Here is a 27,835-nt window from a genome sequence, read left to right as displayed (position 1 = left end):
CCTGACTACTCATGATGGTCATGTTTAACACCTCCGCCCTGGTTTTTGGGTTGTGGTAGAGGCACAAGATTTAAAAGCTCTTTTTACAAACTTTTGTCCAGGCAAAGTTCTCAGGTCCAAGCTAACCTCTTTGTTTCTCAGATAAAGCAGACCTATGTTTTGCATATAGTTACAGAAAACACAGGAATGGAGGAGATAGTGCTACAGCGAGGGCCAGTTCCCATCACCCTTTATGCCTTCGAGCAGTCATTTGCGGTCCTGTCCTTTTCTTTTTTTTTTTTTGGCCTTTTGTGCTACAAAGCAGAAATGGGGTCAGGGGAGCAACTTTGATTTTGTGAGAGCAGAAAACTGAGGGTGTTTTCTCAGGGTGCAAAGGAACCTTTCCAGCTGACAAACAGGGTGATAACACAAGTTAATATGTTGGCACCGAGACCTTTCTGACATTGGAAATAAAAGGTGATAATTTCAGTCACTGTGAAAAGTTCATGTGGATACCTTCATCACGTGGGACGTTTTACAGCGTAACCTCTCGCTGCAGACAGCAGCTCTGCCTACCTTGGCTGTGACATAAAGCTCCCAATTAGCACTTAAGAAAAGAGACTTTACAGACTGCACACTCACCTCGGCTCAGCCCATCTGGTCCCCGAAGGATTCGGCATTCTTCTATCTGGCCGAACGGAGAAAACATCACCCTGATATCATTCTCATTACACTTCTTCGAAACCATTCCTATGAACAATTTTCTGTCTTCCACAGCTAGAAGATAAAAATAATGAATGAGCAAAGGCCATTTCATCTTTTTCCTGTGATCAATGCTTCATTACCACATCAAACCAAGCTCCAGTCATGTGAGTCTGGCTCTGTAACTGAAGACAAGTCCTAAGGCAAACACTTTATACTTACAACCTCCCTCTCCCCCTCCCTCCCCCACCCCAAATATCTCGTTTTTCTCTCTTTCTCTCTCTCCTTTTTCTAGTGGTGCTCACTGTTTATATAACATATTAATTGGCTGTCTTAGTCACTCTGCATACACCTCTGCTACACGGCTTCTAAAAGAAAAGTATCCTCTGTTAAGGACACTTTTAAAGATATCTTTGCATAGATTCTAATTCAGATAAATTCCCTCACCCCCTTATGTGTGAAAGAAATCATGATGGGGTGAGAGTGAAGAAGGGATTGTCCACGTAATGATACAAGCTAATGAAAAATATTCCTGAGAAATGTTTTGAGAGCAGCTCCTATCTGAGCTTTCAATTTCAGCCAACTTAATGCACGGCACTGGAAAGGCAGATGTGTAATGACTGCTCTGGAAAAAGAATGCGTTAAATTTTTCTGCTGATTTTTTCAGTGCCACAGCCCTCTCCCCTTCAGGAGGACACAAGGCATATTCCAGGACATCACTTGAACACCCTTGGATGAGTGATGATGCTGAGTTTGCAAAAAAAAAAAAAAAGATGAAAAAGGTGCTTTACCTGAATTATTGGTAGAATATTTCCTGCCTGTACTGTCACCAACAAAAGCACAAGCTGGACTGCTGCAGCAGGATGCACACAGTCCTATTAATCAAACTCAAATTTACAGGTCTAAAGCTGAGGACTCTTGTCAAAATGAAAGAGGTCATCAAAACTTAATTCACTCTGGAAAGACTTAAAAATGTTAATGCACTGACCCATCTATATTAAACCAAAAATCTAAGTGCTTATTATACAGTACATACACCAGTACTTTCTTCTTTGGAAATGGCATGTAAATCCAATTCCCTGTTAATGAGCAGACTGTCAGGGTTTGTGGGGAAGCAAAGAAGGAAGGAAAGCTTTACTCCAGAGAGTCTGCACTGCACTTACTTATTTCTATTATTGTGCAAATTATTTTTGTAACGAAGTATTTTCATTTCTGGGCTTACAAAAAAAAAAAAAAAGAATCCTCCCTTGCTCTCTAACTCTGTCTCCTGTATTAGTATGAGTTTGTCAAATGGAATAAATTGCAGCTGAGGAAGAAGGAACTGCGTCCATTTTTTCCTAGGATTTTATTTGTGTTATATTTCAACACTTCCAGTGCATTTAATAATTTCAAGAATAACAAGAAGAGGTTCATGTTTATTGATCATGAGAAGCGTTTGAAGTAATTTTCTCCTTAAATCGCTGACTTTAAAAAGTATTGGTAGCTTTTATACAAGCAAGCACCAAACCCATGCATTTTTCAGAACCCAAAACAGAGACCAGCCCCTTCAATCCCAGTGTCTCACTCTACAAGCTTGCAAGAAAATTGGTGTGAATTTAACACCCAGGGGAAGATGTTTTCCTCAGCAGAGATTCCTCAAGACTGAACATTTTCATTTACACTTTATTTTGAGGTTCCACATGCAGGTGAACCCTTCAGAAAGGGTTAAGAAATGATGAATGCATGGGATGAGCCAGTTATATACAGATCAGGAGCTGAAAATGCATGATTGCAAATAAGACCTACAAATTGGGATATTTATATATACATAAATATATATAAATATATATGGAATTTTACATCTGATTCATAATATATAGCTGACCTTGATGCTACTAATTAATATTTTAAGGGTGGGAAAGCTGAGTTGCCTTGCTCACAGCTACAAGAGGAGTGCAGGCAGCCACTTCTGCTGGTGAAAGGATGCCTGTAACTTAGCTGCAGACAATTCCTGTATTGCCTTGAGCAATCTTTTTGAGGAAGTTCCCTGGCCATCCTGTCCCCACGACAACAGCCACAGACTGTGGCCATGGTGCATGAAAAGTTTTGAGACAAGGGACCCAGCTGGGCTGCCAGGTCTGGATTTCTCCACACCACAGACTGAGGTCAGGCTGGGTGAAGCCTTGGTGCCAAGCACATTTCCAAGAATTGCCTTCTGCTCTGTGTTACAAACCTCTCATTTTGTATCTCTGTGTCAGCTAGTACCAGCCAGTTTAAATTTGGGTTGATCTTAGGCTTGAAATACAGTGTGCAGGTCTACCCGAAGGGTGACTAGGTTCCAACCTTCTTTTAAAAATAGCTGTTGGCTAAGTTGGACAAATGCCTGCCACAGGAGGCCCCTTGGGTCCTGCTTCGGTGCCAGGACAAAGCCTCAAACCAAAGAGATTCACATGGACACTCAAAAGAAATGAGATGCAAACAGAAGGCTTTGTTTTATTTTTCCAAAAAGTAGCAGGCGACAAACTCCCCACCGGCCTCCTTTGGTTTCGCTAGTAAACCTATAAATATGCCATTTAACTAACATGATTTGCAGGTTTGCAGCTTGAGGGTGATTTTATAGTAAATTAAACATCCAGCTCCTGTGTACTGTACATCTTAAAAATGCAGATGTCATGAAGAATGCTCAGAGTACAGAAAACATATTGATACGATGACGTGCTTTGCATTCAGTGCCATTAGTCAGTGCTGATCAGTGTTGAAGCTTAAGAAAATTGCTATTCTTTTTCTGGCTAGGGGCCCAGCATAAAAAACATTTAAAGTGACAATTGTCAAGATCAAAATGCCATGTTTTCACTCCATCTGATAGAACATCTGATATTATTAGGCTGAAAGAGTTTTTAACAATATATTCCCACACAGAGAACAGAATACTTTTCCACCTCACTAAGACTGATTTTCAGGATTTATTTCTGCATTTTTGGTCAGCCACTTCTTTCTTTCTAAAATGAATTCTTACCTGCCACACAGGCAAGGTTTGAGAATCAAACAGACAACAGAGTACAAGAAGTGTTGGTCAAATGTATTTAGATGTCAGCAAACTTCTCTTTGGATCTGCCAAGCCTGAGGATTTTCCTGTGCATGTTGGGTTTCTCCCACGGACTGCAAAATGAGGAGCCCAGCATTAAATACATGTGACCCAGCAAAGCACTGAGACTGGGACAGATGCTGCTGCTTAGAGAAAGGATGGCAGCCTAAACCCATCTGGCCTAACTTCAGTGACCTACAGTTTTAGTGTCAGCTCAACTGGCTGTTGGCAATGCCAAGAGATCAGCTCCTCCAAAGAGTGACGGATCTCACCTCTCCCAGCAAGGTGGATGCCTTTGTCAGGGCAGTCTCTCCCCTGCTACTGACAGAAGATTACAGATTTTTTACATTGACTGAGTAGACTGACAGACGCTGTTACCTTCCATCCAACTCCCAGATCTTGGGCATCATGATAACACCTAGATGTCCTGAGCTCCAGCTGCAGGGACAGAAGGAATAAATGAGCTCTGAGGGACCGGACAAAGCTTGGGAGCTGCAAGTGCTTTGGGCAACGAGAGCAGGCAAAGAAGAAGGATGGGAGAAGGGTAACAGTGTGCATGGGCCAGCACTTGTGTGCACATATCTCATAAGCATTTCACTGCTGCTTGATTACTCTCTCCCACCCTTGGGGCAGGTTTCAACAAGCCAAAATCCAGAAAAATCAAGACTTTTTTGGTGTGTGTTTGATATCATTATTTCTGAACCTCACTCATGGGATTAGTTGAACTTTCTGACTTTTTTGCACCACTCTGTGGGAATGAAGTAGATACAACAGTTTGGAAGTAGCAGGTAGGATGGGGTGGCTGAGTGCCCCTCCTTAATGGAGCAGAAGCAGGCAGAAGGTCACAGTAAACAAGGCCTAAATTCTATTTATAGGAAGGATGGCATGAAACTGCACAGTTTCTTGATTAACACATGATGGGGTTCACCTTTAATCCATCCTAACACATTACAAATGCAGGTGGGCTGTGCTGCCAGGGCAGTTTGAGTGACACATCCAGTGCTAAGCCTGCTGGATTTGGGGTGGGGTTTGCCAGAATGCAGGGACCCTGAGTGATGAAGTGCAGATACCTGTTTTAAAATGAGTTGCTCTTGTAACCCTGTCAAGGCTAGCTCTGCCATCACTGGCATGTGTGTCTGGGCATCATGTTTGAACCCAGAACTCTGCGTTAGCCATCAAAGGTTATCTGAGATTAAGTTTGTCTCTGCTGGGGGGGGAACTTTTCAAACTGAACTTCCTGTCTTCTGACAGCATTACATCCAATGTGCAGAATAACATCCTGAAGGGTCTAATTTTTTAGCTTTACTCAGTTTGCTTCAGTAATGAGCATTTCTTGCAGGCTAAGCCAGGAGAATAAATGAATAGAGATTATTTTCTGAATGCTACAAAAGAATTAAACCCTGTAATAATAATGGGAAATCTCCCTGAAGATCCAACAAACTTTTCTTTTCACTCTTCTAGATCTCCAAAATTCTGAAATATCAAAATTATAACTCTTTATTGTATTTCTGAGGAGTCCAGTCAGATAAAGAGTGCATTTTCTCCCCAGAACATGCCTTGTCTTTTAAGAAAATAGATAAATAGCTAATTATGTATAAATGGTGTGGAGGGTTTTTTTGTTTTGGTTTGGTTTTGGTTTTTCACTCCCATATAGAAGGGAAGGGGTGAAGCCAGACTTTTCATCCCTAGCTGTAAGCCTGTGAAAACCCCTTGCATACAATCTGTCAAAGTCACACCTGAATCTGGAGCTGCCTGCATTAATTATCAACTTTTCTATGTGTTAGTGCTAACATATGGCATCTAATTACTACCTCCAAATCGGCAAAGTTGTGCCACTTAGAATTTCAAAATTATTTTTAAAATTTTCCACTAATAAAATAAATAAAAACAAATTATAAATTACTCAGTTACCCTCCTCCCTACTTTAAAATTTTTTTAAAATAGAGGATTTTGTCATTTTCACTGAAGCAGTGATGCTTTGATCCATTTAAGAGCATACTGTCTGCAGGATATGTGCCTGAAAGTATTGACTGTGTTCAAATCCAGATCCAAGACACATTTAAGCATTTGCAAATTGTAGCATGTTAATGGCCACAGACAACTTAGAGTCAAGCAGGTGTTTGCAAGTTTTTCAGCATTAGACTGGAGGAACCCCCTTTGTTTGAAAAAGGGAAAATGTCCTTAAAAGGATAAATACTGTGAGTGATGAATCTACTAATGGTGGAAAGTCAAAACCATGCGTTTTGGCAGAAAATCCTCAACCAAAACTTTGTAGATAGGTTAAAACAACTTCCACAAAGGTTATCAGACCAGACCTACTGGGTGATCAGACCAGGACACACTACAAAATTCATCATCTGCATATTTCAGAGATGTTACATTTGTCAGCAGTAAGAAGCTTTTCAGAATCCTCCTGGGTAGACAAATCAATTAAATCTGAGGGCAAGTCTTGCCCCATCAACTCGAGCTGCTAAAAGTTTGGTGGAAGAGATCGAGCTTTGCTTCATCTGCATGAGCAGAGAAATGACTTATACACATTATAGGCAGGGAAGGAACTGCTGGAACAGGGTCCCCAGAGAAGCTGTGGAGCCCCATCCCTGGAAGTGTCCAAAGCCAGGTTGAATGGGCCTCTGAGCAACCTGGTGCAGGTAAGTAATGTGTGCAGGAGGTGTCCCTTCCATACCCATCTCCCAGTTTCCATGAAGTGAGTTTGGCCTTTGGCGCCAAGGGACAGTTATCTCAGATGATGTAGATATCTAAGGGCAGGAACAGTGATGGAAAAGGAGGAGCATTTCATCCTGGTACTCTCTGGCTTGGATGCTCATTCAAACCTTTTGCACAAGGGACACAATATGGGGAGGGGGCATTTTATCACACAGCAAATACTGTTCTTTAAAAACCTCTGTGAGTTGAATGAATTCTAACATGAATCTCCTTCCTCCCTATGGAACCTGAACAGGTCTATCAATCCTTCACAAACATGTACAAGCTCAGAAGAATTGTAGTGTCCAACTTGTCCTATACATCTTTCCACAAGAAATTTTTGACCAAGAAAATTTCTTTAACCTCTCTGTAAACTGAGAAACATGACTTTACCTATAAAATCCACTGGGATCCTCCTGTGACTCAGAAATCAAAGAGATTCGAGTATTCCTCAAAAGCTCAACCACCAGGGATCATGAAAACCAAGATGCCTTGGCATGTCTTCTTTCTTTTCCCCTTTGAACTTACCAATCTGGTTGAAGAGGTACAGTTTACAATTTGCTGTTGGCATGGATAATATACCTCCTCAGATGGATAGCCTGAAGCATATGGGAAACATGTGCCAAACAAACCTCCACATCCCCCACGCTGCTGTTTTTTCTCTTTCTTGATCTCCAAGCGGCTGGAAAGAAGTCATCCACTCCACGAACCCCATGCCTACGCCCTGCCTTTCTGAGGAGCTGTACCATTATTACCATCATTGTGGTATTATTTTGCCTTCTGTTTCTCCAGTCAATTAAAAAAAAAAAATAGTTCACAACCCCTTGAACATGCCTATCAAAAGTCCCCACACACTTCAGGAGTCTAAATTTTAAAAAATGTTTAATTTGACACCTGGAACCCCTGAACTGACAATTTGTTTTCCTCAAAAATACAAAGAATGGCAAGGAAAAAAAAAAAGAAAAAAACCCCAATCCCTCATGATTTTCATGCTTGGAATAGATGCCAGAAAATAAGAGAGTATTCCCACAGTGCAGGCAGGAGTTTCATGCAGATAACCCCAGACTAACAGCAGCAGCCAGGAGCCAACCTACCCTGCTTTCCAAGCAGGTGCTACTTGCAGAGAAAGACAGAATTTGCACAATTCCCCACAGTGTTTTTCCAATATGTTCAATCTCCTTTAGAAAGAAACACTTCAGGCAATGAAGAAGTAACTCACTGGGAGTCAATTTTGGCCCATTGCCTCTTATTTTTCTAATTTGCCAAGGAAATTGAGGTGAAATTTGTCTTTGAAAGAAGAACCCGTAGAGGCCATACTTAGTTCAGAGGGTTCAGGCCGGTGTTCCTGTGCCTAAGGGATAATTGTGCCCACTGCTAGCACTAAATATGAGGGACTGGAATTTGGATTCCAAAAGCAACGTTCTCCTTGACTGCAGTGGGGCCTGAAAAGTTCAGTCCTTCTGCCCATCCAGGTGCCTTGGCTTCTATTCTGAGCGCTCAAAGACAGCAAGAAATTACTGCTAAAACTCTGGGAAAATGCTCTTCACTCAGAGGGTATCTGGGCACTAGAACAGGCTCCCCAGAGCAGTGGTCACAGCACCAAGGCTGACAGAGCACAAGGAGCATTTCGACAATGCTCTTAAGTACGTGGTGGGATTTTTGGGATTGTCCTGTTCAGCGCCAGGAATCAGACTTTGAAAATCATTGTGGACAGATATCCATCCTCTCCAACTCAGAATATTCAATGATTCTATGACTCCAACCTGAGAGAGAGAACACCCCCTCCTGTACAAATGGGTAACAGCTCATATTTCCTGTGCTCACGGCCACTTTTGTTTGGAAAGTTATCATATTGGGAAACCTAGCATAATGTGAAGTTTTAATTTCCTTCCAAACTTCATAATCCTTGGAGAAGCCTGAAAAAGGGATGCACTACAATTAGCAAAAAAAGAAGCCTTAAAAAAGCCTTGCGGAGAGATTTAGAGCCCAATCATAATTTACATTTGCAGGTATGTAGATCTCTAAGTGCACGGCTTCTGCCCTGATTACTAATTAATGAGGTGCAAAGATGCCTGTTGGAGGAACCAGCTCTGATTATGTGGGCCTTATGGGAAAATGAAGCTCTTGCAATCTAAGAAGGCAGATGATATCTTTAACATATATTTTAGAAAATTACAGGAACAAATCAAGGGACAGAATATACACGTATATATTTTTAAAGAATCACACACCGCCAAGTTGCGCTACCATTCGATTATCTTATTTCCCTGAATATATAAACCTGGCATGTTTAATAGACTTAGCCTGCCATCTATTTTGCATGTCATATACATCCACTTAAGCAGTACCCTAGTATTCCAAGTGGATATTACTGTCTTTATAGCATTCATTTTTCAATCGTTTTGAGGAATAAGTATACAGAGAGCTCCAAAGTGGGTTTCCCAGCTCATAATGAAGCATATGATTAAAACCTAAATTTGGCTCAGATTCAGAATGGCATCATTCTATAAAAATGTAGTTTTGGCAAATGTTTAAGGCTGATCATGTGCTTACATAGTTTCTTAACACAGGTATGCCTTTTTGTTTATTTTTAATTTTCAGCATTGACATTTTATCTCCATCTTATCGATCTCAGGTGCTCCCACATTAGCTCACTGTTAGGAGAACCCAAGGGAAGGATGTATGCAGTGAGGTGAGTCATGATGTACAGCAGGTACAAGGAAGACCTTTTTTGAGGACGTTTCCTTCCTTCTTTAAAGCAGAAGATAATAGGGAGTTCAGAGCAGCTCAACACCTTCCCAACATGTCAGGTGTAGGGAAACTGCCTATCATTTTCACCACAAAAGAAGTAAATCAATAACTCTCACAATGTTGTGCTTACTTTAGTTTAGAGAGAGATACAATTAAGTAAAAATAAATTAAACACATACCATTTGACTTTTCACTATCTGCGGGTTTCATCTGAATAGGATGATGCATCTAAAAACAAAAATGAGAGAGAGTAAGGCAGGTTGGATAATTATAAAAAATCAAGAGTCATGTTTTTAATGAAGGGCTAAAAAGAGACAATTTAATATTAAACATGTTGAAATTATATAAATTCAAAATAACACTGTATTATACGCTTATAAGAAAAAATAAAATGGTAAAGGAGTATTTTATAATGAGGAAGATTAAAAAAAAAAGTTCATTGGGCCCATAGGACTCATATAAATCTTTAATTTGCTGTATCTAGTTTCAGAAGACCTCTGAAGTTACAGCTCTCATTAGTTTATGGCATGCTTGGTTTCTGTTTTACCAACTTTTTTTCCTTGAGCTCAACCACTGCCAAAACCAAGATGGAATTTTCAAGTAATTTAAGAACTAGCAAGCATTTCAAACATACTCAGAGGAGTTGAGTTTGACAAATGAACTTTGCTTGTAATTAAAAAACTGTGCTGATTCTTCCAGGACTAAAGAAGAAGAGGTCTTGATTCCTAAAATAGCTTCCTATAATTATTTAGTATCTGATCTTTTTGTTTTAGACAACGTTATACATTCATTCATAAAGCTTCCACCACAACACGTAACAATTCCGGCTTCCATAAAAACTCCAAATCCTCTTTCCTTTTCAACCTCTTCCTCCATTCATGTCCCTCTTACTGCAAAGGAAACCAACCCCTGTGTGCAGCTTCCCATGCTGAACATTCCACCTTGGCACACTCGGTCTGGTGTGTCCTCAGCATTCTCTACTAAATAATTCAACACTGAACTGTTGATAGCTCCAATAAAATTTCTACAAATGGTCTTTTTGTTCTCTCAGGAATAATAACACCACAACAGTTGGGCTCCCTCATGATCAGTGTGTGTGAGTTTTCCACAGGACATTGGTGATAGCCAGCCCTGTGGCCACTGTGGTGTGTTCAGAGAAATTTTATTGCAGCTTCTCAAAAGCCTCCAGAACTGAACTCACGTTGAGATTCAATGTAGGAGACGTTTAAGCTTGCAAAAATCTCCCCATTTTTATTTTCTTTCGTGGGCTCTGCATAGTTGCTGGGATTTGACTGCACAAACCTTCCGGCAGCAGCAGAGCCACTGCCTTTTCTCTCCTCAACAATTCCTTACCAATTCATGTGAACAGGTGAAAAAATGTATGCTCTTTCTACTTTTGTATCATTTTTCAACACAGTGCAGCTGAATATTGCCTGAAAATGTCAGAGGCAATTCCATTTTTTTAATAAAAGACTGTTATGACAAATTCTGGGAAACAAAAACAGCTGAGCAGGAGAGAACATCCATGCCCTCATATCAAATGTGCTTTCAAAGCTGCACAGAAATCCACATCTGCATTACTTTTGGTGAAATAACTTAACCACCAGGGAAAAAGTTGCTGGATTCTTTAGAAAATATAAAATATTGCTGTGAATGTTTCTGTCCAGAACGCTCCCTGGCCTTACAAATCAATGTATTCCCTGTGTTGCTTGCACAACTCCCCGTGTCCTCGGGAAAGACAAAGCCACAAGGTAGATGTGGTTGCTGGGATGCATAAATTTGCTTCAGTTTTAACAGTTCTGTTCTCTTTGAATCATTTGTTTCCTAAATGGACTTTAATAGCCCAGCACTTGTCTGCCACCACTCATATTCAATCAGTTTTATAGAAAAAAGGGAACTTCTATTGTTCTCTGTCTTCTTTAGTGCTTAAGATTTTTCCTGACATCAACAATACACTGGGCACTGCAGGAGACTTAAAATTCATGGGAATGTGAGGCAGCATTTCCACTCAGCAAGCACAAACTGAAAGAAGAAAAAAGGTGTAACTTGTTCCACAAGGCCATTGCAGGTTACTGATGTCTCTGAGGAGCAATGGAGTGGTAAGAAAATAGAGGAAAGAAAGGCAAGTATTGAAAATTCAGGAATATGCAGAATATATGAGAAAAACCCAACCCAAATTCAGGCCTTTTGTAGGCAGAGGATCTATTGCTCTTTACAGCTGCATTTTTATGCCCCTAAGAGGAGATATTTTGAATAAAGGCTATTCTAACAATGTTAAAAACCTCTCCCTTTTCAAACTGCCTGAACCAGAGAAGCCAACTTTAGACCAAATTCATGTGAAGAAGTTAGTTTTGCAGCCCATGGTCACAACACAAAGATCAGTTACCTGACAAGCACATTCACTTCATATCCAAAATCATCCTCTTCTGTTACACATAATTACCCCAAGTTCATTAACTCAGTAATCTGGTACACTCACGAAGTAAAAGGCAAGATTTCACATGATGCTTCCACTGGGTTTTGACTTGATTTCAAAAGTTCCTGCTAAAAACTCATGGTCCAAATTCTCTTCACACCATCAAGCTGAATTTGGGAGTGATGCCATTGCGCTTAAAATTAAATCAGTACAAAACTAATAAAAGATCCAGCTCTGGCCTGGAGAGTTTAAACTGCAGAACACCCCCAGAAAAATGGACGTGATACACAAACCTGGCTTCAGCGAAGAGGAAAGTGGAAAAATACCTTAGTGACAGTTTCCTAACATGAGAGGGCTCATGTTGAAGCTTGTTTAACCCTGACCATCACCAATTGATACGTTAACAACCTTTAACACTAGATTCAATAAAACATGCCATTTATAACCTGAAATGGGTTTTACAGAGTCACTGGTTCGCATCTCATTATTAAACTCATTGCTGACCTCTAGAGACAGCTGCCGTGACAATACATATTATAAGCTCTCTACCCATAAAATATTTAAAAGTAGGTGAAGAGAAGAAAAGAGAAAAGAGAAGAAAAGAATGGCTCTCAAAGAAGTGTGCAGTGAATAAGAAAATTAAAGGGGCAGAGACAAAAGCTAAATAGGTACTATCCTTTCACTCTACAATGAGCAAAAGAGAAAATAATCTGTGCATTTTGTATCTTCCTCATATAACTGCAAGCTATAAAATAATAAAATAGCTGTGCTTTCCCAGGCCCTCCAAAAGATTATAGATGATATAAAACTGTTTCAAATTAGATGCCACTGACTAGAATCATGTCATCTACCGAAATGAAGGATTTCCTGTCTTATCAGAAAGCTGTTATTGTAGCTATACATCACTTATGGATCTCAAGGTAAGTGATTTCTCAGTATGTCATGTTGTCACGCAGAACAACAAGAAAAATTTTCTTATTTTCTTGGAGGAATCTTTGCTTATGAAAACACAGTATTTATGAACGCACACTTACAATTAATAAAGAGGCAAGAATAAGAAAAATAACCTCAGCAAGTAATTTATAGACTTGAACATCATCCTGTGCTCAGAACACACAGTTAAAGAGAACAACACAGCTCTCAGGCAAGTTCTGTCTAAGCGTGGGCAGCTTCCCCTGGCAAGCACGGTGCATGGGGATATCAAACCCAGGCTGGAGTCCGGGCTGTAAGGAACAACCTCTCCTCATCAATATTACAGAGCTCTACTGAACACACTTGTGCAGCAAGCAGGGCACAACCTGCCTTTCCTACAGGCGCTCTCTGTCCGTCGGTGTCAAAACACACCATGCCACTGTTTTACAACTGAGAGCAGGCAAATGCCTGTTGCCCAGGGTTTCCAGTGCCTTGTGGCAGTGCTGGAAGCAAAGTGGGGGGCTTCACTGCTGCCTGCACTGTCACAGAGGCCACCCAAAGCCCCGGGTCAAGCACATCACTGCCTCTCCTTGGATGCATCCCAAGCAGGGGTGCTGAGGCAGTCCATGGGAACCAAAAAGGCAAAGAAACAGTTGTCAAACATGCAACCCTGAAAATCCCCCTGAAATTAATGAGAATCTGTCTGCTGGCTATGTCCAGGGCAGCAGCAGGACCACACCATGGCCTAGAATTACAATTGAATAGTTACATCTTTTTCCCCCTTTTTCTTGAGTACATCTTGCTGTATGTAAACATAACTTCATTAGAGAAAAAAACCACAGCAAAGCAACCCAATGCATCTCAAAGGCATGAAACCTCTCCAGCTTTAGAGCCTCAAAGTCATCTTTTCAACAATAATAACAGTACCTATTTACATTCTTGTCAAAGCCATGTGACATCTGCATGGGAGAAAACAAGCCGGCTAAGAGTCTATTTCTGGCAAAAATATTGCAAGGAAATTAGATTAACCTGGGTGGAATTCTATCTGGGAATTTGGAGTCTGTCGTGGTGATTAAGTCATCATTTCTGTCAGATTACTCTAATCGGCTGTCAAATACGATTCCACAACCCCATCTGTAACTTGGCATCCTCGTTATTCAGTCGATGTTACCTTCTGTATACAAAACAAACACCAAACAAGGAGGTGTGTGCAGTCTAGCATTTAGCAGAGTCATTAGCTGTGATTACTATTGTGTGGTTGCACATTGCACGAGGCGATCAGCTCATGGTTTGTTTTGTTTAGTCAGGGGATGCTTCAAATCAGGTGTAATCTTAAGCCTGAGGTGCCAGGGGTGAATGGAAAAGAATGGTCTCCAGGCATGGATGAGCATGGGATTGGCACACTCCAAGATACCACTGCATCAACAGCAAGTGCTTAAATCACATTTCCGAGTTTTCAATGTATTTGCTGGAAAGGCTTTTGGGCACCTGCTTTCCACCAATTTTCAGAAGAGAAATGGGCATTCAGATATTCTGGGTAGACTAAAGACTTCCTGCGAGCAGCAATTTCTCTGAGGGAAGCAAGGTTTGTAGGAGGAGGCATTTGGCACTCTAAATGGTCTGTATTGGCTACTTTAGTAAGAGGTATTCTGTTAAACGTGAGTATGTCAGTCTTACATAGGACTTTGGTGATTAAAAGCAGGAGATGCCTTTCACTGGAGATGAAGGAGACGATGGGCTCATTTTGCTGCAGCTGTGTTGAGTCTGTGACATTTGGATACCCTCAGCACCTCTGAAACTCTTGCCACCTAGACTATGAAAAATCTTTTTTTTATGGTCCATTGCAAAAGTACCTTCATACGTGATTACTACATCCATTAGCAGCTTTTATTCTCCATTCCTGCCACTGTGGATGCACATGCCTTGCTCCTGTCATTCCTCGTGCCCTGAGGAAGGAAAACCACTCCACAAGAAAGGACTCTGAATGCACACAAACCTGCCCCCACCTTCACCAAGCTCAGTATGGCAGTCAAAGACCACCTCCTGACAGTCCTCTAAAGTTAAGCAGAATGTGACTTTTCACCATCAGAGTTGAGGGATTGTGTGTGGAGAATGTTATCCATGGCTCCTCACTCCTTACCATTCCTGTCCTGTCATCATCTTTCTGTAATCCTTTGAAGCCATCAGCAGATTTCTAGAGCTCTCAGCCCTTTTTTAGACCTGTCCCCTTCCTCCCTTCCCTGTCACCTGTCCTGGCAATAAGTTTCTAGCCATGACCCAGCTCAGTTTGTCCATTACCTGTCACCCTCATAGACCACATTGCAGAGAAACACCACACAAAATGGAGCTAAACCTTCCCCCAAGCAAAGGGTAAATTTGAAGAACATGGGTTACTTGGGTAATATCCAAACCAAACAAAAAGCAATAGGATTAAATTATGACAGCTTGCATGTATCTTGTCATTTCTAGCACTTTGGGACTTGCTTCTTGCTAGCATTAATCATTGCTGAAGCCAAAGGGGATTTATTTCATATTTTCTACATCTCAGAATTGTAAAATGTCAAGAGAGAATGTTGGAGACAGAAGAAGAGACATTAGACTTTAATTAAACCCTAATATTCTTTTTGGGGGAAGGATTATAAATTCAGAGACTTTTTGGAATCAACAGGAAAACCAAAGACGAAGGAAATATTAAGGAGCAGCAGAGACAGGCAAAGAGATCAGAAGAAAAGCACCTAAAGAGGTACCAGCACGAAAAACAGTGGGAAAAAAATTATGCTCTTTGCCTAACTCTGGTCTGGAAATGAATTCAATGCTTTCTCCAAGCTCTTCATCCAATTAGTGAGTGGAGTTTAATTTGACCAGAAATCCAAGGAAAAAACAACACCAACCAGATTCCTGAGAACCTTTACTGAATCTGGAAGTCAGGAGGGAATGTATTGACCTACCAGAAGATTGGGGGAAGAAGAGAAAATACTTCATAAGAACCAGAGAATTAAATGATTTTCAGTGTCTTCAGAGACCACTGTTTTTCTGGACTACTACGTGCAGATACCTCTACACACACCCCCCAAGCCTCTCATTTCAGCTTTTAGCACCCCATTTTTCCATAGGATCTATCAGAAGAGCTCCTGAACACTCATTTCTCACATCATTTCATTGCCAACTGGTTTTGCTTTTTAAACCCCTGTGACTCACAAGTAATACAAGTTTCCCAGAAGTGGAAGAGGTGTATTTTCCTATTGAAAAGAACTGTTTAGAATGACTTCTCTAGGGTCAAACTAACTTGAATTACGCAGTCAATATCTGGCTAGTGCTTTGGGAACTTCTCTGGGAACTGGGGATAATCTCCAAGGCCAAATAAATACTAGTGAATAAAAGAGGCAAAGGACAGCTCTCTGGCTCTCAAAAGAAGTGGCGTGGCACAGGTTGCATTTACACAGCTATACTTCTCCTTCCACTTGAAACAGGATGTCCATGTCCATACTGCCCAGTGGGAATAGTGTCTAGCGCATGTTCTTCCCCCAAATATGCCCACACACCAGGCAGGAAAGTGCCAACCTGCACCATGCTCCTGTTGCTTCACCAGCACAGGCAGGGTTTTGGATTTCCAGCATTGGTTGAAGTCATTCACCTTCGTTTTTTCACGGGTAAAAGGAGGACAAATGTGCATTCATCACTTAGAGTCTCACAAATAAATGTAAAGCAGTTGCTGTAACTGCCTGAGCAATGGCACAGCTAGAAGATTGTTTGCTGTCATCCTTTCATAAATCCCAATTTAAGGGATTTAAGCTGTGTTAGGCATTCATACAATTTTAGTAGTAGAAGAATGTGATCTGTTGCTTGGCCTCCTAGATTACTGTCAGACATATATACATGCTTTTTCTGGAGTGAGAGAGAGGGAGAGGGAGGGAGGGAGGAAGGGAGGGAAGGAGGAAGAGAGAGAAGCAAGAGAAAATGAATATTGCTGGTGGGTGCCAAATATAGTTCATGCGGTAATGCATAACATCATTATTTTCTATTTAGAACACAGAAACAAGCATATAGCTTGCTTAAAACACATTGTTTTACCAGAGAACACTAAACCCACTGAAATTCAATGGCTTTTGGAAGCTTTCCAACTCAGTCATTTGCAATCCACTACACTCTGTGGTTTAAATTCAAGTTAAATTAAACATTAGTTACAGAGACTACAAACAATGCTGTGCTTTAAAATAATAATAAAAAATAATAAAAACAATAATAGTAATAATAATAGTAATAATAATTCATCTAGTGATCCCTTCCACAGTCACCCCCACATCCTGCTGTTCGTCCTGTACACTTGCTAATTAGGCTGTAGCACTCAGTCTCTTTTAAAAGTTGTACCCTGATATAGAAATTAAAAAGCTGGATATCTTAGAATTGACAACTTCACTTCCTAGTGAACAAATAACTACTGTTGCTCTTTTAGCAGTTCTCCTCCATTTATTTAATTCCTTAATTTCTTACCTCCCACACTAATGGCAACAACTCCAGGACACAGGCGAGCCAAACGGAGTGGAGATAAAGAAGGGGAGGTGTGGCCAAAAATTGTCTCTTCAAAATCACATGGAAAGCAAAGTTATTAACTATCTTTTCTTCAAACAAATGAGCCTTTACAGAACCTATTCAATCCTAAAAATAGACATTAAGTGGGATTCTGTAAATTGTTGGGAATAATGCCTTGGGGATATTTTGCATCATCCATGCTTAAAAAGCAAACCCATTAGACATCTGAGCAAAACATCAGATATTATTTTAACAGCAAGAGTTATCCATCTCATCGGCAGCAGCAATAACTTCTGTTGACATTTTGGCAATTGAAGTTTGCATGTCAATGGGGTGGGGCGGAGAGATAACAGAAGTCTCTCCGTGACATTAATTGACTGGGTTTTAACACCCATTCGAGCTAATTGCGAGGGGCAAAAATCGCTGCCCAGGTTTGTGAGCAGACAGTGAAGCGCAGCGAGGCGGCGGCTTGCCCAGTGCCACGCAGGGAAGCGCTGCATGGCCCGGAAGGACGATCCGAAGGGAAGGAGCCAAGCTGCCCGCACTGCATCAGAGCCCAAGCTCCTCACGCTCTAATTGATTCCTGTCCTAACACCACTGCAAGGTACTCACTGCTGCTCTCCCTTTCAGCAGAAAGGAAGATGGGATAAAGGCATAGAGGCTCCATGGGATGCATCTGGAGTTATTCCACAACTGAAGCCAAGTTTATCAAGCCAAAATCTTGTCATTTTATCATCAGGTATAGGTAAGACATAAATTAGCAGGTGTACTCTACACAAGCAGGGTTTTTTTACAATACTACTCCCTAGATACCCTACTTGAGAGGTAACATAAGAACCTGAAGCAGTGATCCAGGACTGCTGGAGGAACCAAATGCCAGCCAAGCTGTTGTGGCTTTGGGATGTCAGCTAATAACTAATGTAGCCTTGTGCTGCATTGGGTGGATTTGCCCAGCATGACCTAAGATGCCAGGACTCAATTCCCAGCATGACACAAGCCTTCCAGTCAGTGTCCCACTGGACATGACTCAAGTGTTCTGAAGATGTACTTTCTTCCATCTCCCCAGTTGGGTGTTTGTTTCCAGAAGTCAACAGGAGACTGAGCCTTTAAAGGGAGTACTTTCCCTTCAAATCTAAGAACATCCCCCCTCTCCCGTATTATTATTTGGAAAACAGAGCCAGAGCAAAGCTAAAACATGCTACCTATTAAGTCATCTTCTACGTAAAGTCTTCACATGGGAATAAAAGAGAGGTCCCTCAACCATCTCAAAAGGGCAAGGCAGCAAAGCAGAGGCTTGTTCTTGCTTGAGTGATTTGCAAAGGGAGATTTCACATTCCTCCCAGAAAAAGCCAGATTCCCTGCTTAGGGAGCACTGACTCCTGAGGGCGTATTCAGGGAATTTTGCCCTTCTCAGAATCTGTGAAGGCTCAAGATGAAGTCCCCATTTTAAAAAAAGACCTTTCCTGCTGCCCAATGAAAATATTCAAGTAGCTCAGTCTGTGGTCACCATTTTAGGGTGCTAATGTTCAAGCCTGATCCACAGGAAACCCCTCCCTTTCTACATAAATCCCTCTGATTCCACATCAACTTCTAGGATAATTTTTGGTACCTTGTTAAGAAAACAAAGCAATCCTCTGCCCTATCCTTCCTCTTTCCCAAAAACACAGTCCCAACCAAAAATAAAAGAAATTTTCTTTCAGGCTACCAATGATTGTGAAGACATTTAGTTTAAATGAAAGGTTTTTAAAAACATGCAATGGCTTTTGTAATGCAAAACATAAACTCGGTTCTGAAGGAGGCCAAAGCACCCAGGATATCAAATGCTTATTTTGCAGGAGTTTTATTTTAAGACTTATGCTGTTCTGTGCTTGCTTGTTCTCCTCTGTGAACTATGCTCTGGGAAAACACCATGTGATTATGCTCATCAATATCCTCTACCTTTGCCAAGCTGGAATTCAGGAGATAACCCTTTAAAAGGAATGACTAGCAACAGCAACATTTCAGAAAGACAAGAAACCATAGTCAGGTGATCCTCTGTTTCTTTCACAGTGTTATCTCATCTACACTTATCTTCTAAATTTTTTGCTTTCATTCAATAAGAGAAACCAGCCTCAGCCACTCCCCTAGTTTCACATCACAGACTTTTCTGTTCATTTGCTAAGTGGATCTTCTGCCTGACTCTTTCTGCAGCATGGAAGGTCACCTTGATCCAACAATGCTCTTAGGCTCCTCGTCTGACAGAAACTAGAGTATTATTTGGTACAAAACTCAAATCCTAGGCTATGGGATTTTTTTTTCACATAAAGCTTTTTTAAAGTTCTGTTGGAAAGCTCTCCTATTTGCATTACAATGTACCAGCAAGAACCTCTTATACCTAAAAAGTGTGATTGAGGCAAGTCTAAAATAAGCCCCCAAAGCATCAAAATTATAAAATCTATTGAAATTCTACCTTTTAAATTAGAGAAAAAGGGTACAATATATAGAAAAAGTTGGCACTGATGATGTGGGGCCACTGCTGTTTTCACTTTTCACTTAGCAAAGGTACGGAGATGTTCTGAGTCTGGAATACATGTCTCGATTCACAATTCCCTCCTCTCCAGAAGGCAGACAGGAAGTTAAATTCCTCCCTGTTACCAAACACAGACCAATCCAGATTTCTTCAAAGGTCAGACGTGAGCCCCAAACTACTTGTCAACAGGCATGCCTCTAAATATTGCAGGGAATAGCCAAAGCATTCAGGTAGAAAACAGGTTTTAAATGAAGACATCAAAAATCCTACTCTCCTGACTGAGATCAGCTGGGCTAAGTAGTACAGTTTTATTGTTGTACCAGCAGAGCCATAATATTTTACGCCAAATGAGGATATGGCTCATAAATTCTATTTAAGCTCTCCATGAGCTGAAGTTACAGGAATTTTCCACGACTATCCAATATCAGCATCCAAATAAAAGCTCTCAGTGTTATGCCAATAGTTTGCAATGGCGAAATAATCTGGCTGTGGAGAGAGAATGAAAAAGATAGCTCAATATTTAATCCATCTTTGAAAACAGAAGGATACTGCCACAAGTCTCCAGCCGCAAGAACACACAAACACACACTGTCCACATGAAAATATGAATGTCTAGTTGTGTATACATACAGTTACAAACACCAGTAAGAGTCACGTTGAGCAACCAGGTTATTTTTAACCACCCGTCGTATGAACTCATTCTCTTTAATTTTTTAGCATCTCTGTAGCTAATGTACTCTGCCAGTGCTTTCTTTGGGATAAGGAAAGTGGTTTGCATTCAAACTAAACATGCAGCATATATTTATAATGCTAATCTTTAGGAATTCCAATGCATTTGAATATTTCTGCCAATAGGTGTTTCGAAAGTTAAACAAACAAAAAATAAATGGACAACATTAGAAGAAACATATATTTTTGAAGAATGAGTCAGTTCCAGCTGGCTGTGGTGTTTGGATCGAGCTGTGATTAAGATTTCATTAGTAAAAGGGACAGTGCTAGGAAGAGTAAGGCCAAAATCAACCTGCCTCCACCCATCTACAAAGCTCTAAACCAGCATCTGACCCCAAGCATGAATCTTAATGCTTGGGTCCAGAGACTGGGGCCCTTGATTCTCTTGAAAAAAAGCAACAACATGCTTCATTTAGTGACTATAAACATCAGTATGTGAAAAGTTGTCTTCTCTTACTTATTCTTTACTGCTACTGTACTCAATTAGAAATTTTCTCTGTGCTGTGCCCCGTGAGTAACATCTTTATGTGCAACTTGCCTAAAGGTCAAAGAAATCTCTTTGCAGAGATGGCTTCAGGTGGAACAGCTGGAGGCCACGGAGAACTATCAGGAAGGTCCTCTGATAAAATCAACTGAGCTAAAAGCTCTTACATCATCCATCCTACCTGCTCCAAAGGTAGCATTTAGAGCTACTGGGAAGTCTTGAACTCCTGGTTTCTTGGCATATGCTGCTTTTTCTGAGAGAAGCTAATGCAGCCTGAGGGCTGTTGCAGTGTCAGTGAAGCTAGCAGAGGGCAAGGAAAGCACAGGGGAGGAGGAATGGGTGCAGAAAAGAAATTTTCCCCATATCACACCCTCTATTTTTGGATTTTGTGTCAACAGGGAGGAAGACAAGTAGCAGACAACGAGGGCTGTCAGCTTTCAGGCCACTTTTAAAGTGGGATAAATCCATGTCATTCTTTGCAAAATGAACAGGGTCACAAGAGGCAAGGGACACGCCTGCCTGAGCAACCCCCAGAGCCCTCCAGACACAAGTGTATAAGCACAGCATTTAGACAGACTGTAGCTCTTACTTAGCAAGATCTTTCTTTTTGGTTAATCATATACTTTTGTACAAATAGGAGGAGTCTATATTTACCCAGCATAGCAATTTCTTTCACTTCTTAGCAGTCGGAGAAATCAGAGATGAAAAAATCCAGCAGCTCATCTTGAATGACTTAATGCCAACACAGGATTACTGCCTATCCCATATTTTCTAATACTTTCCTACCCCAAACACCCGCAAGGACTGGGATTGAACTTTGTTTCTTTTAGACGATTATTCTAATTGAACTGATACTGGGTATTTTTTCTTGATACTTGATCTAAGCTTTACTTCACCTCTTATGATGGTAAACCCTTGGTTCTGTGTACAACCAAAAATAATTCCCATTTGTCACTGGCATTTGGGCAATACTTGGCCCTGGAGGAAATAAATGCACCATCTTCATGGATGCTGCTGTGGATTCTGGGTGAGGTGCTCCCACAACAGCACTTATCCTTCTCTGTATTCTCTGCAATATTTGAAATGAATATACTGCATAATAACACAACACATTTTCCTCTAAGGTATTGTCAGGAATTTGCCACAAAGTAATATTAGTTGCTGTCTGGTGGATACTTGCTCAAGTGATGGTCTAGAAAACAAACTCCCTTCAATCATTTGAGCCATTCACAGCTGAATGGAAATATAAAGGTACCACATCCCTCACATCTCTGCACAAGGCTGCAATCCCTCTGAGAGATTCTGGCAGTGGTAAGGAACATTGAGTGTTGTATTCTTGCGCACTTCACTTGTGGAGGTACCAGGTTTTCAGTTCATAGGATCATAGAATGGTGTGGGTTGGAAGGGACCTTAAAGCTCTTCTCATTCCAACATCCCTGCCACAGGCAGGGTGACCTTCCACTACACCGGGTTGCTCAAAGTTCTTAGTTTAAAACTAATCTTATCCTCCGATTAGCGTCTTATTTTCCACAATCTTACTTTCTTCAACCCACAATCCTATGTTCTCTATCTTGAAATCAGTGATAAGCCTCTATTCATACTTTCTTAGAGACCATTACAGACTTCTAATTATTCCTTTCAGACATGAGCTTCTTTTTCAGTTTCTTTCTCTGCTTTCTCCCATTGTTTCTCCTTCAGAAGAGAAAATTTCCACTCACTGCAACTTGTAACAGTTGCAAGTGGGAATGGGTGAGCATTCCAAGGGTGAATGATTGAGGCAGTGTATTAATGAGATGCCCTGATACATTGCAAATTCCATTTGCAAAGAAGCAAGTTCCTTACTCTAAGCCCTGCTTGCATACCCACCCCCCCGCCCCGTCTGAGTTACAATGGGGCAAGAGCTGGGATTGACTGCAGACTGCTTTAATGCCACTCTTAATGACAACTTGTGAAGATTAGGAAGTTGTCAGAATCAGATATCAGCAAAAGCTCCAGCTTGCTTTGTGAAGTCAGTCTGAATTAATTAACGGGTAGCTTTCCTTTGATATCGCTTTGATATTTGGCTGCAGCTGGATAAAAATCAACCACAAAGGAAGCTACATTTTGTTTACCACTGCTTAAGACTCTGTTTAGCTCAATGCAATTTTTTTTTTCTTTTGCAGTTTTTGCTTTTTTAACTTCCCTGGCACAAGGCAGTAGATACAGGTTTTTGCTAATAAGTGGAGTTATGGTGGCATCTTTTTCAATGACTGTTTCCCTCTGCTCCTGCAGATAGTCAGGTTACTGTCCGGTAGCAAAGCCATTACTGATGTCAGCTAAGATGAAGGGGAAAAGATGGGCCATTCCAAAAGTGAGACAAATATTAGCTTTTCCCCCTCTGTTACCTATTAAAAGGTATTTGACACTTTAATTGTAGAATCATACAAAGGTTTGGGTTGGAGATGACCTTAAGGACCATCTAGTTTCAAAGTACCCTGCCATGGGCACTTTCCACTATCCCAGGTTGCTCCAAGCTTTGTTCAACTTGGCTTTGAACACTTTCAGGGATGGGGCATCTACAACTTCTCTGGGTAACCTGTGCCAGAGCCCCGCCACCCTCACAGTAAAGAATTTCTTCTTAATGTCTAATCTAAACCTACTTTCTTTCAGTTTAAACCCATTCCTCTGTGTCTTATCAATAATTGTATTTGCTCTCTGCTTTACAGGGTGCTGATCACTTGCTCCACACACTGACAGCCTAAAATATAAGCTCTGCAACTATGTGTCTTCCATGACTTTCCAGGGTGGGAATTCACAGCCCATTTGAGCATCTCTAAAGGTTTTGGATGTCTACCAAGACAATCACATTAATATGTCTCTACCACAGATTGGTGCTTGCACCCAAATGAATCCCCGAGTATTTCTACCAGCCCCAGTGACCCTGCTGGCAAGAGGAGGAAGGATTTCTCTGCACACCACAGGGGAAGAGCAGACAAAGAAGTGGCTCTTCCAACTAAGCTAATGAAGATGATAATTTCTTCCAGAGAATGAGCAAAAAATCAATTATCTCTCTAGGTCTGCAAAGAGTGTTTTTAATTAGGCAGAATATGATTGTCCAAAGTGTGTTATTAGAGCAGGAGACTCAATCAGAGCACCCACTTTCACCTGGTTTTTGTAGTATTAGGGGGTTTTTGAGTACCACAGAGAAGACAGAACTTTTCCTCTCTTACCATGTACCCTGTCCTATTCAGCAGCACGGTGCACCTGCCCAGTGTGGTTCATTACCCAACTGAGATGGGGGAAAGCTGGCTGGGGCTACCTCAGCTTTCTGCACCACCACAGGAGTGCAAACACACGATGAGCCAGCATTACATCTCTTCAACAGCAATGAGCCTCAGAGCAGAGGTGTTTGAAGGAAGCAGCACAGCTCACAGGGTGGGACATAATGGCAGGAGGATGCTGAACAAACAGTCTCTCTGTTATAAACATGCCATGAGGCCCAGGCTCCTCAGTCATAACATAACTCAGATCCACGGGTGCCAAACATTGCTATCAAGGCAGGTATATGGCATCCAAGGGCACCTCTAATGATGTTGCTTCCTGATGCCTGCAACACTGTTTATGATCTGCCTTTCTAATTTCACTATTGTAGGAATAGACAGACAGCTAGGAAGGCTTCCTGAACTAGTTTTTCATTATGAAGACAATTTTAATAGCTCGTGTTGTGGTGCTAATGAGGCTGACTGAAGCACCTGTACTTTCTGTTCCAGATAACAGAAAACAGCTAACACCAGCAGGAGGATAAATAGCTGTTTAAGAGAGTGCCTGGGCTATTATCCTTAGCTAAGCACCCCACCTAAATCTTGGTGAGCTCTGCAATACCCTGGAGTACTCCAGTGATGGCCTCTCGATTTTCTTCAGAGATTTCCGTTCTGAAGTGCACAGGAAAGAGTTCTCCAAGGCAGTGATTTTTGGGTACCCAGCTTAAAAGTGATATCCTGTGAACTGATCCTCCACCCTCACTGAGTAAGATGTTCTAAGTTGGACAAAAAAATCTGGAGGGATTTTGCAAAGTGATGACCTCAACTGGTCAGAGTTATGGAAACCAGAGGTCTCCCAGTGACACATGCCAGAACCGTTTGGCCTTTAGGGGATGGGCTTCACATTCAATGAGGTCAAGCCACTATTATGCATTACTTACTTTCCAGCCCAATATTATTATACTGCAAAGCTGTGCAAAAAAAAAAAAAAAAAAAAAAAAAAAATTCCTGAACTACTCCCAGAGTTCTCTAAAAAAGCTAGAGTGTATCTAACTGCTTTTGCAGCTGGGCCAATGTGCTCTTGCTTCCCAGCAGGAAAAGCAACAACCTGATATGGATGTTTAGGATCTAAACCACCTCACTGATGCCCATGCCCTGTGCAGCTCTGCACCCTCCTGACACACCATAGGGACATCACTCCCCTGAGTAAGGCAGGTCGAGGTTTAGCCACCTTCTCTCAGTGCCTCAGCAATGAATCTTCCTGCACTTCCCTGTTCTTGAAGAGTCTCTTCCAAATCTTTGACGCTTTTCCAAAGAATAAAATACTTACCAGAGCATGGACTCATTTCCAGATATCACAGTACTTGAGTCACTGCCCTCAGTAGCAGGCAGCCAAGTGCTGTTCCTTGCTTTCTCTCACTCCCACAAGAATTTGACACTTTCATACAGCTGGAGCAGCTTCAAGAGGAGAAACAGTGACCCCTAATCTTAACTAAGTCCAGTGGTGAAGGCTCTGTTAGGTCGATCTAAGCTAAATCCTTTCAATATACAAGGCACAGAGGATATGAACTGCATTCTCCCTGCATGCCAGAAAGTTACCCTAATGATGAGGCTGTGAATTTGGTGATGGTGAATTTGACCCTCCATCCTTCGATGAGAAAAAGGGACAATGTAATTATGAACTAAATGTTTTGCTCAATTTAGAGAAGCTATTTTCACTTGGTCAATATTCTCTTCTCCCTATGCCTGCACAACATCCACATTCTCCCACTAAGCTCCAAATTCAGCTACTTACAGAGATTTCACTGGGTTTCTAAGTCACTTTTTTTCCATTTTATAAATCCAGGGCTGGTGATCCATTCTGTGTTTCGCAGCAATGGTAGGTCCAAACCCAACTTTTCTACTAAGGTACCTGAACTTAGTGCAAATATTGATTTTTACTGAAGTGGTGGAGTCAGTGCAACATTTTTTTTTTGAGGGGAAAGAGCAGGGGTAGAAGTGGTGTTTTTGAATAACCCCGCCTGCCCCCCCCCCCCATTTTTTCTGAGCTGGGCAAAGTGTATCATTAAGTGGGTTTATTTGCACAGTATTTTAAAGGAAGGAATGGGCCAGATTCACTTTCTCAACATCATTCAGTGTATTATAGCTCCCTTCCTAGGAACAGATGCTCTCTGGGAATTCTCCTCTTTCCCATCTGGTTATTTTTATCATTTAAGCAGTTCTATACTCTTTGGATCCTTCATTAAACAGCATTTGGCCATACTATATGGGTACTGAATTAGTTTAATTTGTCATCATAAATCAATCACTGCAAAGCCTTAACTAAGTTAATTGCTCTTTGAATTCCCTTTCTGTTTGTCAAAATCTCTCAGAGTCACTGATATATCATATTCAGGCTATTATTCAAGTCATATTGGATGATTACCTTTTTATTACAGGTAATTTTTACATAATGTTCATATCGTACTGACAAACCATAAGGCTTAAAACAGAGAAGGGAACTGGATATTAAAAAACTGCTCCATAAAGGAGAGTGCCAGCATAGTCATCAGAAAGGGGCTCATGATGTTAAGTGAGAACCAGAAATATATTTGGGTTTTTTTGCTTCTTGTTGGACAAATGGTATTTTATCAGAAAGTGAATGAGGTTTCATAGTAAGTCATCATGGGTGCCTGCATTTTGAACCAGATTATTCTAAAGGTTAAATAACCTGCTAAGCCAATTCTGCACAGCCCTGAGATTTCTCTCCCACGTTGACCCTCAAGCCTCAGGTCCCCAGACGGTCTGTGGCGCTTCCTTGACCATACCAACACTGTGGCACTGAGCATGAACAAATGTGTTTTACCTGAGCTGGCCCAAAGGGACGAGGGAAGCCCCAGAGCAGACTGGCATCATGCCAGCGATTGCCAGCCTGGTGTAGGGTAGAACTGACCCTACTGTGAATGGGCACCAAAAGAGAAGAACAGCCCAAGTTCCTCTTCAAAGTTCATTTTTTTTCCTACTCTACACACCTAAATGGACTTTGAGGTTTCCTTACAGCCAGTACACAACCTTTGGGCAAAGTTCCCTCTAAGCCAGTCCTGTTTCCCTATGATGTCAAAAAAGTTTAATAAAACCAGTAGTGATTCTTACAATGTAAAACTTAAAAATGTTTCCCTTGACAACATCTGGCAAAAAAGGAAGCCATGAATATTTTACAAAAAGAAGTTCCTACGAACTCCACCTTGCTGTGAAAATATTGAGAGATTCCTCAGAATGGTATTTCTTCCTTGTTAAACCCTTAATCAAATAAATTCATACAGCTAATGTCCTAATTTCATGCCAGAACTTCAATACAAAAGGTTTGCTGCTACTTGGAATATGTATATCCCACTTGAAATAAGAACCACGTAAACCATGACTCTGTTAAAAGCATGGGAGTGCAGAGTGTGGGCTGTTAATTATTGTTGTGATAACCTTAAGTAGGAGGATATATCAAAAAATGTACATAAAGACAACAAATAACCCTTATCATGTCCAATAAATCTAACTTCAAATACAGAACAAAGACACCAAAGAGTTTTAGGTGTAGATTTTACTAATGGATGCCCATTGATTTCTAACTTCAAATAACCTCTGCATGACATTAAAGGTGCATTTATTCAGCTACTTGGCTCCAAGAATCCAACCAACATATAGTGCTCTTGTGTTACTCTGCACTTAACCCTTGCCAGGAAATCCTACCAGATTCACTTGTCAGCAAAAGAGAGCACATTCTGTTTTTAAAACAAAGCATGTTAAAATTAAAACAAAAAACAAATGTCAGCGCCATGAAGGC

At 41.1% G+C, this 27,835-nt stretch overlaps 1 protein-coding gene across 17 annotated transcripts in view; it reads right to left on the bottom strand.

The window, feature by feature from the left end:
* CELF2 (CUGBP Elav-like family member 2) overlaps nt 1-27,835 on the bottom strand; it is a 547,482-nt gene that overhangs the window by 67,261 nt on the left and 452,386 nt on the right. For all 17 annotated transcript variants that reach the window (XM_042052904.1, XM_042052849.1, XM_042052822.1 and 14 more), the window contains 2 exons: nt 9,379-9,427; nt 622-756 (listed from right to left, as the gene is read on the bottom strand). In XM_042052904.1, coding sequence (XP_041908838.1) covers nt 622-756; nt 9,379-9,427 — 184 coding nt within the window. The remainder of the gene's footprint in view (nt 1-621; nt 757-9,378; nt 9,428-27,835) is intronic.

The sequence above is a fragment of the Corvus kubaryi genome, unplaced genomic scaffold, assembly GCF_017639235.1.
Source record: "Corvus kubaryi isolate FWS band 111438036 unplaced genomic scaffold, C.kubaryi_AGA036_p1.0 135, whole genome shotgun sequence".
NCBI lineage: Eukaryota > Metazoa > Chordata > Aves > Passeriformes > Corvidae > Corvus > Corvus kubaryi.
Note: the sequence above shows the minus strand (reverse complement) of the source record. Positions and strands in the feature narration are given on the sequence as shown.